Source organism: Ornithodoros turicata, chromosome 5 (assembly GCF_037126465.1).
Source record: "Ornithodoros turicata isolate Travis chromosome 5, ASM3712646v1, whole genome shotgun sequence".
Classification (NCBI taxonomy): domain Eukaryota; kingdom Metazoa; phylum Arthropoda; class Arachnida; order Ixodida; family Argasidae; genus Ornithodoros; species Ornithodoros turicata.
Genome location: NC_088205.1, coordinates 65,837,060 through 65,849,172, shown reverse-complemented (window position 1 = coordinate 65,849,172; position 12,113 = coordinate 65,837,060). Strand labels below are relative to the sequence as shown.

The 12,113-nt window shown below is 46.5% G+C and overlaps 1 protein-coding gene across 3 annotated transcripts in view; it reads right to left on the bottom strand.

Annotated features, from left to right (window-relative positions):
* Window positions 1–1,715: 1,715 nt before the first annotated feature.
* Window positions 1,716–12,113, bottom strand: part of LOC135394598 (cytoskeleton-associated protein 5-like) — a 32,761-nt gene continuing 22,363 nt past the window's right edge. For 2 of the 3 annotated variants that reach the window (XM_064625413.1, XM_064625414.1), the window contains 16 exons: window positions 10,943–11,182; window positions 10,611–10,754; window positions 10,426–10,548; window positions 10,010–10,366; window positions 8,559–8,694; window positions 8,296–8,483; window positions 7,284–7,438; window positions 7,057–7,227; window positions 6,686–6,944; window positions 6,422–6,612; window positions 3,595–3,670; window positions 2,536–2,724; window positions 2,181–2,285; window positions 2,106–2,129; window positions 1,878–2,048; window positions 1,716–1,823 (listed from right to left, as the gene is read on the bottom strand). In XM_064625413.1, coding sequence (XP_064481483.1) covers window positions 1,743–1,823; window positions 1,878–2,048; window positions 2,106–2,129; window positions 2,181–2,285; window positions 2,536–2,724; window positions 3,595–3,670; window positions 6,422–6,612; window positions 6,686–6,944; window positions 7,057–7,227; window positions 7,284–7,438; window positions 8,296–8,483; window positions 8,559–8,694; window positions 10,010–10,366; window positions 10,426–10,548; window positions 10,611–10,754; window positions 10,943–11,182 — 2,610 coding nt within the window. In that variant the 3' untranslated portion in view covers window positions 1,716–1,742. The remainder of the gene's footprint in view (window positions 1,824–1,877; window positions 2,049–2,105; window positions 2,130–2,180; window positions 2,286–2,535; window positions 2,725–3,594; window positions 3,671–6,421; window positions 6,613–6,685; window positions 6,945–7,056; window positions 7,228–7,283; window positions 7,439–8,295; window positions 8,484–8,558; window positions 8,695–10,009; window positions 10,367–10,425; window positions 10,549–10,610; window positions 10,755–10,942; window positions 11,183–12,113) is intronic. The other variant, XM_064625415.1, reaches the window with a different exon arrangement.

Genomic DNA, 12,113 nt, shown 5'->3' with positions numbered 1-12,113 from the left:
TTTGTCTTCTGTGGCAAAAACTAACAGTTTGGAAAGCGCTCTGCATTGCAAATCCATTGTATGCCTTTGTACCGATGAATGTGCCTGGTATGCGTGGTGCAGAGTACCCAGCAGAGGACATCGCAGCAGTCAGGCTCTATGGAGGAGGAGGAAGATCCAAAGGAAAGCTCAGAATGTCCTGTTTGCGGAAACCTGCACAGCTGAGGTGGCGAATGCTGTAGTAAGACCCTAGTAGGAGCCACAGAAGAACAAACCCCTGCATAAGCTGGCAGAGCATGTGGGTTTTTGGATAAGCCAGAAATGAAGATGCAGTATTGAAGCAGAAGGGGAATTGTACTACAAAGGCAAGATTTTGATGAAAGGCTGCACCAATACGCCGAAGCTGAATAGGGTGTTACAACGTAGCTGTAATAACCACCCCCACCCCCCTTCTTCCCCCACCCGTAAACCATCGCCTCCCGATCTACTAAAATGTGCCACTGACCTACGAAAACACTGCAGGTTTGGAGGTTTGCAGGAAATCTTGTGTCTTCAAAATCCTACCGAATTTATGCTACTCCAATCTGCGCAAACGATACGATAAGGTACGCGGTCAAATCCATACCATTGATATCCCTGCGTAATATGCCGAAACGTTTGCGGTGCATACAGGGAAGGTAAAGCTGCTACTATGTGCATATAAGCAGTGATATATCCAGGTAAGTGTTTGGCGGCAGCCACGCCCATTGCTTTCCTGGTTGTAGAAATGGATGTTCCTGTACATGTGTCGTAAACGTCGTCCACGGGCCACCACAAGGGCATTTGGTTATGTCGGCAATGATAGATAAAGCTGTTACAACCTGACTGTAGTGATGACCAGTCCCCCGTGCTTGCGATTCAGGATAAACCATTGCATAGAACACGTTAGGATGAGTGAGGCTCGATAAATCTGCTTCGACAGGGCGGTTGCTTTGTACAAATGATGGTGTCACATCAGTGATAGATCCTTTGTAAACTTGACTGTACTTGTAGTGCTGTGTCCTCTCGTCCAATTGTGGAGGAAGCATTAGGGTTTTGCACCGCCCAAGGAAACCGAGCTGCTGTAGCCGCTTTCTCTGTGTTGCCACACAAGGCCTGGGCAGTTGACTTGGGTCCAAAGATCAAAGGAGCAAATTAACAAAGCAAAATTTTTAGTAACTTGGAAATCAAATGATGCACTGATGTATGACAGATGGCAGCGTGCGTATCTGTCTTGGCTTCCTGAATTAGCATCACTGTCAGGCATGAACGGGATGATGCCTCACTGATGCCTCACTGGTTGCCGATGGCCAGAGATGGTCAGTGGAGATGGTGAGAGCAATGGCCCAGGTGACTTACCCCTTTAGCCAGAGGAGATTGTTGAGATGAAAGAACGAATTAGCAGGCCAGTTCAAGAAAGGCAAGACTGAGGCTTATTAGGGCCGAGTTCATGGAAGTTGGTTATTCGTCGACGATACCCGATGAATTCCAGGGCTTGCGAATGTGATAATGATTGGTCTGGTGAGGTGATGGTGATACTGTCGTTCATACGACCCCAGTTTTAAAAATGTGTACACAGCAACCCATACGGTCAGCTTATGACTTCCTTACTTCCTTATCCCCACAGCTACAAAGTAGCGAGACCTTTCATCACATTGAAACACCTCATCCTTCATCTACTTCTAGGTATTGACTGAAGAACAACGTTTCGACAGAGACACAGTACAAGCATATTTATTCCATCTTTAAATATTTGAATCATTTCGCATAAGGAGCTGTTGAACCTCTTGCAAGATTCGCTCATAATAATCCCCACAGTCCGAGCCCTGAAATGTTATCCGATTTTTTTAAGGGAGTTAGAAAGGGTGGTTGGAACTTACGCTGACTGGAGGTCCCGTTTCCCAGGCATCTGTTCTCGCTTGGCCACATTTTTCAGCTACAGCATTCAGCTGGATTATCCACTGGCTGCTGGTCCAAGCCATCATCTCCTCCTGAGTGGCACCCAGGAGTGTTGTCCCGGAGTATTTATTGGAATCCACAAGCTCCCGACACTGCTCATGGTGCTGGACTAAGCTTGTGCACACACAGCACGTATGTGAGACACTTACCTCTGTCTTGTTGGATTTCTCCTGCTGGAAGAGTCACACATAAGAGAAAGTCACACACACACACATTCGCCTTACCTTGTTCACTTGACTCTTGCGAGCGTGCAACTTGAGCATTTTCTGGATTTGCTCTACCAGGTGAGACTCCTCTTTACCAGGCACAAGTTCTGCTTGCTTCAAAAGCTAAAAGAGCACAGTTTTCCATGGTGTTAAACAAAGAAGGAGCCCCAAATATACAGGGTGTTTTTTGTTAGCCTTTACAGAATTTTTATGTAAAAGCTACGAGAACAGCATAGATGCCGTTTCTGCAGTTGAGTTCTATGGTCAGGTGGTTGTAAAAAAACCTGTATTTTCTCTCCTCTGCAATACAAAAGTTCCTTTGGGGCTCAACCAACACTTTATTTTACATATAAATGTGACATTATTAAGCCACCTCATGTCCTTTATGAGCAGACAGCTTGTACAGGATGGTCTTGACCGTGCGCAGAGGAGTGTCTGAGGGTCGACCTTCCCAATAGGAAGCTGGGTATGCCTTTAGGAAGAGATTGATGTCCTGGAGAACAGCGTCCAGTTGCAACTCGTTCACGTACATCTCCATATTCTTCATCATCTTCCACAAGCACTGCAAGAAAATGGGACAGCTGTGCAATGTAACAATGGCAGCAATCCTCTAGCAAGCTTTTTCTAAATACCAGCAGTCAAACCCAGTGCTATAGATCTGTAGTTACAGCCTGACTTTTTTGGGTTATATTTTGCTTCAATAATTTGGGTATAATCAGGTTGAACTGAACCTGACTGAAACCAATTTTGGTTGAATCTGATTGGATCATACATAAATCATAGCCAGAGTAGAGCCGGTAGGATCTGTGTTTCGGCAGTTTGTGTCAGGATATTTCTGCATTTACAACACGGTTTCCAAAGTTCTGTGTTAGCTGTGATGACTTCAGATCCTCCTGGCACAGCAGTTCGAGGAAATACCATGTCAAAATGCTGACTGAGTTTTGAGCATAAGTTGTATAACCACCAAGTATAGGTAGGGAGTGACTTTTTGAGGTTAAACCCGATTTCTCCCCGAATTCCAGTCACTCTGAAATCTTCAAGTGACTTTTCCACTGAAGACAAATAAAGGTTGTCACGTGTAACACATGTAAGAATGGGTCACTTATGTTCCCAGCAATACACCCATGTGTGTCAACACTGTCTATGCCTTCGGAGATTACCGCTGGATCTTCCGCTTCTTTTGCGGGATCACGATCCCGCAAAAGAAAAAAAAAAAGAGATTAGGAAGGACTTAATATACAAGAGGAGAAACAAAAACACCCGAAGGCACAATTATCGCCCGATTTCTCCCCGAATTACAGATTTAAAAATAGCGCCCGATTTCCCCCCCACGAATCTGAGAAAGGCATTTAACCCGAAAAAGTCACTCCCTAAGTATAGGTTGTGTGTGAGCTGTACATAAGTATAACCACACAGGCGGGTTAAGACTCACCTTGAGTACAAGATCGAGGTACTTCTCCGAAGAGCCCATAGTGCTCACACAGTCATGTAGGTGCTTGATGAGTGCACTGAAAGGTTACAGTCTCATTAGGCACAGCAAAAATAGGTCAAAAACACCAGTTTCAGTCCCCTGACATTTTAATAGTCAAACCTCGTCATAGCCAAGTTTCGCGGGAACTACGAAATTGTTCGTTATATCTGATTTTCGTTGTACAAGTACAATACAAAAAACAACAACAAAAGAAACTACCATGCTCACAAACTCCGGAACATGACACCAGCCATATCACCAATGATATCAGTATCACAGTAAGGTCACTCCAAACGCATTTGGAGTTGACTGTAAGTCAACTTTCCATTTACGAAACCGCGATTTATGTATTCCATCATTTCAGGAGTAGTTCATCACGGAACGAAACACTTATCATGTATTTCTCCCTTGGTTTATGAACTTTCCGAAGTGTGATGCATTGCTTTATTTACCTCGATTTATGAATGAGGTGAGTACAGTCGTCCATGTCATTAACACATGAATTAATGTAATAGGGGTGTGCGAATATTCGAGTTCTCGAATTCGAATCGAATATCAAACTATTCGATTCGCGAATCGAATATCCAATATTCGATTTTTCGAATATTCGACTATTCCACGAATATGAACGACACAACCCGAAAGTGGGCTTCACCTGATGCTTCCGTGCATGAGGTGAAGGCTGCTTTACGAAATAGCCCTTGCTGCAGGACTAACACAAGCGGCACGTTATCCAAAGTTAGTTTTGTAGACATTGCCTGTGGAAGGGGTGGCGCCCCTCCCACATGCTGTTGAGCGGTGCTGACGACGGACTTTGATTTGATGTCTGTGAGGTTGCTTTTAAAAAGTTAGGACCCTTGAATAATGCCTACAGCCCACGAACAAGAAAAGTGTCCTAAAGATGTCCTTTACGTCTAAAATTTCAGTAGTGCAACTTCCTAGGGCGAGTGCAAAGAAACTAAAGGGTGTTCATGGCAAAGCTGAGGCAGGATGCAAATTCGTTTGTTTCACAAATGGCCTGTGGTTGTCTGAAACAATTACAGCCTCATCCGTATAACATGCTACTGCCTGACATAAAATATTGAAATGAAGGTAACCACTCGAGTACTCCAGTAAGTGTGGGCTCACCTGAAAAACAGGAAGCGGTCTCATGTAAAATTGAAGAGTAGGGGCTGTTAGCAGAAGAATTGCACATCTCTTGTCACAGTTAATGCCAGAAAAATTACACTAAAGCCATGGGCTACAAAATGGAAACTTTTAGTGCGAAAGTCACATATTGTAAGTTTTGCACGAATATTCTATATTCGATTCGGTATTCTGAATTTTTTCCTCCATTCGATTCGATATTCGCTTCGACTTAAAATATTCGGATTCGCACACCCCTAAATAATAATAATAATAATAACTGGGGGTTTACACCGAGAGACAATTGAGATCATGAGCGACGCCACAGCGGTCGGTCTGTGGATTGTTTTTGCCCACCTGAGGGTTCTTTAACGTGCTATGAAAGCTCGCCACACGGCACCCGGTATTTAACGTTCCTCGCGGAAGATGGCGTGTCGAAGCAACTTGCACCCTGCCACCGAGTTGCTGGCGTCCTCGGCCGGGTTCAAACTCGCGATCTGGGGATCAGAAGGCGAACACGCTACCGACTGAGCCACAGAGGCCGCTATGAATTAATGTGGAGTGTACTTGAGTGAATGAACTTGGCTCTGTGGCATGCCAGTGGCAGTAATTTCAATTTAAACGCCGCAACGGACGCGTTAAGAGATTGGCACTGATAGCAGGTGATAAACTGAGTATCAGCGTATTTTGAGAAATAAATAACGAATATCAGCAACCGTAAAGTAGATAAGTGCAATGAAATGTCACAATCGAGTTCCTGTCATTCTGAGACCTTCATCTCGCCCCATGCGCTGAACCTCGATTTATGAACCCCTCGTTTTATGAACGATTTTCAGAAGAATGCAGAGCGTTTGCAAATCGAGGGTTGACGGTATTTGAAAAAAAAGAAAAGAAAAAAATTAATGATCTTTTTGCTGACTCATAACCGCAATTACGCCTTCGACCTTATCAATAAAGGCCTCAAAGTACTTCCTCGGACACCGCCGCGAGCATCAGCGTGTGGACCATGTTGAGCGCTTCCAAGTTTGTTGCAACAGGCTTCTCCACATCTTTTCAGTCTTCTGCTTCTAATTGCTAGCTGTATCTTCAGACTCTTCGACGTGCTTTACCCGGCTATGATTTCCACATCAGTCAGTTTGTGGGCCACAACAGCATCTTCGTCAGCCGCTACAAAATCATCGAATGAAACGTCCTTCAAGTTAAAATGTATCCAAATATCTGGTTGGACTTGCTCCTGATGGTCCTACAGTTCCACACTTTTCGGCAACGTTCTTCACGTGAACACACAGGCAAGACGTTTCGACAAACACGCTCAAGTAAAGTGAAGGGTAGGAATGCATAGCCAATAGTCTTCCCTAGTTTATTGGGGTCACCCTCATTCTGAAAGCTAATCCTCTGGACAGCTTGCAGGGACGGGACATTGTCTGCTGCTGCCAGACTCGACATGACACGCAGAAAACGTTTTCTGTGTGTTACGTCACGTCCTGCAGCAGTATGTACCAACCTGCCCAGTCTTTGTTGCAACATTGTCTGCTGCGTGTCATGACCATTGGAAAGGCAGTGGCATTTGGAGGTCAAGCTGAGACACTGTGTAAATTCCACTGACCCAGGGGAAACTTAGTTTGCTATAAAAATAAAGCGCGACAATAACCAATAAGATCACCTCATAACAGCAGTGGGTTGGGCATGCAGGATGACATGCAGGGTCACCCGGTTCACAGAATGTGTGACACGAGCACCATCCCTCAACGAACACAGCCCCCCATCCAGTAGCACCGTCAGGAGGTGGGGCAGGAGATCACGGAGGACGTCTCGCCCCACACGTCGTCCCAGGGATGACTCCTTGCTGAACACCTGCGCATGTTACAACATCCAGATTGCATTAGACCGAGGCAGTGATGCCACCTCAAGAGCGTGTGCACGCCACCTTGAGCAGGAGTGCGCAGAGCCGCAGGTAGAGCTGCACCACGTCTGCACGTGCCACGTGGTCGTCCTCCATGTGTTTGTTGTGAGCGAGGCGAAACTGCAGGGAGAGCATCGTGACAAGCTGGTCGGCTCGCGACGCGATCTCTTCACGATCCAGCATCTGCTCCACCTGAAGCAGGGCTTCCATAACCAGGGGCACCTCCTGAGCAGCGAGCTGCGAGAGTACTTGCGACACATCGCGACTATCTGCACGCCGCCTCCTAAACAATTAAATTAAAATTTTAAAAAATATTTTTTTAATTTAAAAAATTACAAAAAATTAACAACTCTCAATTGGCTTGTGAAGGAAACGTCCGTGAAGAACAAACAAACCTGTGCGGAAGGTTAATTTCAGGCTCACTGAGGATGTCGTCCACATCCACGTTGCGATACTGAGCTGTGCGCTGCGGTTCGCGAATCATGTTGTCCACGTCGGTGCTCAGTTCCAGACCGATGGAACGAGGGCGCGTCAGGGGGCGAGTAACGGTCCCGGAACGGGTGTGCCTACGGCGTCGAGCCTCCTGGTCAGACCTGCCGATTCTCTTGGCATCGTGTCTTACCTGTGTACCACCACGGCCTCCTCCACCACGGCGGTGGTGGACGGGAAGACTGCGGACTGGGGACGACTCGTGGGAGCGGGACGACTGATCACGGGACGGCTCCTAGAAGCCCGTTTGATGCGCTCTTCCAAGAGAGACATGTCTTTGTCGGACAACTGAAATTGGTCACGTTTATCACATTTCAGTTTGAGGGTGCTCTCACCTCCACCCACACCACACCACCTAGACAGAGAAAGCCTGCTGACTAGTCGCCGTGATGTAACAACTAAGAGCCAGCCAATGGGGATCGTGTTTTCAATGGCTGTAGCCAATCGCAAACGTGCTTTTAGCGGTAGTAGCCATGGAGATGAGCCACTGTTAGCTGCATAAGCAGACACTGCCGTCTGCGAGTAATGAATGTACACGTGTACTAAATGGGAAAACAAAATAAAGCACAAAATGGTCCCATAAAGTGTGTTTCACTTTCAGTGTATAGGTATAAATTTGCGAAGTTACCTTTAGACCCTGAAGTTTTCGGGTTTTATATTTTTCCAAATTTGGGGGGTAGAAATCGGGTCAATATATTGATGTCGAAAATTCATGCAAATTCGGGCAGAAAAATTACCATCAGACTGAGTTCGGGGAGAAATCGGGCATTATTGTAGAATAAACGTTCACTGTACCGTTTATCCAGAGTGCCAGAAGTAAGGGGCCAGTCGCATATTTTGTGAGAAACTAGTATGTCGATGCCTTGAGGTGCCTAGCCTAGGTGCAGTTTTGCAGGTAGAAATCGGGTTTAACCCTCGATAGGTGAACCTCAATTCGGGGTGCAAATTTGAGGAAAAATCGGGTTTAACCCTAAAACATCAGGGTCTAGTTACCTTCAATCATTTGCAAGTTCTCGAACTGACTGAATGGCGAATCACTGTGGCAGACTCAACTCTGACTATATTTGTGTCCACGTAGCGAAGGAGGGAGAGGAAGCATTAAGCGGGCCTTCTGCATCTAGGTGGCGCCGTCTCGAGGGACTCACGTGTCCAACTTGCTTGTACACCTTCTCGCCTTCGTGGAAATAAGCCTGCACAACGCAATTGAGGGCAGCGTTGCGGACGCTGTTATCTCTGTCCGAGATCTGCTTGGCCACCTCTTTGAGGGCAGCTGCCGGGTCGCACACGTTGGTACCGAAGGAGGCTATCAGCTGGCCCATTTCCTCCAAGCACTCTATACGCAGGGAATTGACAATCGCTCTTCAAATCACATCACGTCAGAGTGTCATCGCATGAGTTTATACGTTACCTGCACGCTGCCGTGCATTCTTGGAAGCAACACCTTGCATGAGGTACACGAAGAGTTTGCTCGCAGGGTATACATTACACACTCTCCTCAGTATCTCGTGCACACCCTTGCGGACGGTGTCCTTGGAGTCTCCTGTCTGAAAGAAACCACAAATTAGGATCCTCTACTAGTCCTTTCTGCACCCAATTAAAGGGTTTAGCGGTTATTCCACTCCATTTGCCAGTTGAATAGTGGCTGGAAGATGCTTTATTTCTTTCATGCATCCCAGTGAATATCACTGCTACCACAACCTGCACGAGTATACAAGGACAGCAGTATACAACAGTTGTTGAAAATATTTCAACAAGTCAGTCACAATACAGGGATAAAGAATTTGCAGTCGATAACATTTTGCAAAAGAAGCCCAATGGTATGGTAACGACAAAGAAGGTGGCCCAGGCAAAGTTACGCAGAGGACACTCACTCCGATGCCAGGCGCGAGTGCTACTCTGCGAAAATTTATCTCTGGCAATTATTTTGCACACAGGCATTTTTGCAGAGCGGCATCACCACTAGCAGCAAAATGTGTTTCTGTTGATCATAATCATTAAAAAAAAGAGCACCATGAGGCTAGCATTGCAGAATATGTGCACGTCTATTTGCACGACGTCTGCTTCTTTGTCAACTACATAATACCTCGGTATGTTGGTGGTAGTAGTTCGGAATGCCACTGGTTCCACGTCGGCTGACTTGTGTTGGTATTATCTCGTCCCATCTAACCTTCCACAGCAGTTGTAAAGGAACTCTTCCCCGGATGGTGAACGGTACCAGCATTCCCAACAGATCGAAAGGTCACGCTCTGATTTGTAATATGAATTGTTTTGTGTCACCCCAGGTTTCCCATAAACTCATACAGATGAAGGGCAAAATATGAAAAACAAGAACTCGTGTTCGTAGGATCTCCCCACAATGTTCTTGTGATAGCCACGAACACGACTGCGATCTTCCTTCCCATTCGTGCAAGCAAGTAGAACGCATACGTCGTCCAACCCCTCGTTGCTGTCGGAACCCAGCAGCTCCAAAGCTGCTTACAAGTACAGTGCCATAACAAACTAGTAAAGAGAACGATGCGCAAGACCAAAAACGTGAGCAGGTCAAATGAAGCAGCGCCGGTAAAAGACGCCAGAGATGTCAGCAGTGTGCTGCTTTCAGCACCCGTCACTTCAAGAGGCAAAGCGCTCTTTTCGTAACAAATTAGTTTGCGTAAAATCTGTACAATTTTGGAACGATATTTTGTACACATGTTCCTGACATCCCAAAGGTTACGGACATACTACCACAATCTTTGTGGTGATTTTGTTGTCGAGTCCCACTTTAAGCCATACTACCACCACTTTGCTTCAACAAGGTTCTACTGCATAAGGAACATGGAAAATACAATTACTTCGGCAAGCGAACAACCTTGGAATTACCTTTAGTATAAGGTAGGGCAAGAAGGAAGAGGCTTCTATGTCGTACATCCGATACTCTGCCTCTGCAAGGGCCCCAAACAGGGCCTGCAGGTATTCCAGGGCCTTGAGTAGTACGCTTGGATTTGTGTCAAAGAAACGCAGTGCCAGCCATTTAAGTACCAGGTCCAGGTTGGCAGTCGTGGGCTCCAGGCCCTGACTCAAGGACTCGGAGAGCATGTCGATGGCGCGAATGTGGAACTTGAAGTCCGAATGGAAACAATTGGCCACCAAGGGAGCAGCCCAATTGGCAGCTACCATCTGTTCTTTCAGCTGCTGGTAGAACTCCTCGCGAGGGGTCGTGAAGTTCCACTTGAGTACCTGTGCACATGCCACCCTAACTGTTCTAGTTAACTGTTACTACACAAGGCCCTTATTACCTTAAGAGCTCTTTCATAGGTGAAGCGGATCTCCTTATTATTATTAACCACCAGTAGAGGTCCCCCTTGTTCAGGTTCCTCTTCTTTCTTTGGAGCAGTCTTAGTGGCTCCCTTTGCAGGACCCTGCACAGTCAAGAAAAAGTCGGCTCGCGTGAAAGGCTTACTTGCCCCGAGACACAACTCACCCTTGCGGCTTTTGCAGGCCTGTTGGGAGCCCTGGTATCACTGTCTCCAGATAGGTTCTCCCTCGAGTCGCTGGGTGTACCCCCACGCACAATGGTTGCTCGACCTTGTGGTGGTGGGGCCTTGGCCGGTAACTGGCTTCGGACCTGACGGAATAATGGCATTTGTAAGGGGGAGTGTAGCTGAGATGTCCCGAGGACTTGCCAGTAGCAAGAATGATAAACGTTTAATGAAACATAGCGTGAGACAGGGATAAACGGGAACAGCCGCTTCCAAGGAAAACCAAAAGCAGGAGCAGAATTCAATGTGCACGCAAGTCTACGTCGAGATTCACCTTATCCAGTTGAGTGAGCACATTGTCCTTGGAAGTAGCCTTGAGCTTGGTGGTGGCCCTAGCCATAGATTCATAGCCCAAATGAAGCATGAAGGGCAGGAGACAATCCTGAGCCTTTTTGCGAACGTCTGCACTGCGTTCTTCTAAGCACTGGTAGAGGATGGGCAAAAGGGCAGCCAGGTCTCCGCCCTCGAGGCCCTGACGGCGCTCAGATAGGACCTCCGCTAGCCACCCAAACACCTAAAAAGTTGTATTTTGCGATCAACCTAATGAGAGAATTGTTGCACCATGAAATATGTCCTAACGGGCTTGATGAGACTGTGCTACAAATGGCAGCGCAATCAGTGTCAATTGTTCATAGGTGGTATTCCTCTAAGTGACTACGCATAAATACAGGCGGAAGACGCACAATGCAGCCCTTTGCAACAAAACTTGGGAACTTATCTAGTAAAGGCCTGTTCCGACATACAGGGTGTTCAAAACTAAGCTTTAACGAGCGCTACGCAAACCCAGCGATGACAGGGAACCGGATGATAACTTTACGCTACTTGTGTAAGAAACAGGTGCTGCTAATCATGTAGCACCTGTTTCTTACTCAAGGAACAGAACAAATAGCACCAGTTTTCTTTTGTTCGCCTATTTATAAAGTGCTAGTGAAAGCTTAATTTTGAACACCCTGTATAGCAGCGCACTAATATAGTGCTTCAAAACAGTGCCCGAAAACAGTGCTCCCTGTTATCGGATGATTCACACTTGCATGGCGGCACTAGCGCTATAATTTAGTTCGGTGGCCATTCTGGTCTCTCCTCTCATGGCACCTACGGAGTTCGACACAGTGAGGACAAACAAGTTCAATTAACTGACTGAACAAAAAATTACCATACATTTTGGATGACAGGCTCTCCGGTTTCAATGTGGTCGCAGTGCTATGAAATGCGGAAGCAAAACAATGCCGCAACTTCCGCAATGTCAGTGCTGAAGGGCCTCCTCATTGGTCAACATGAATGTAGTGCTAATATCAACGCTGAAAAAGTTGACACAAGCTCAACCCCCGCAAACGCAAATTTTTAGCGGTTTGGAGCACTGCGAGGAGGACAATATCGCACTAATTTTCTAGTGCTACATAGCAATTTGCTGTATGTCGGAACAGGCCTTAACGCAAGTTAGTCCC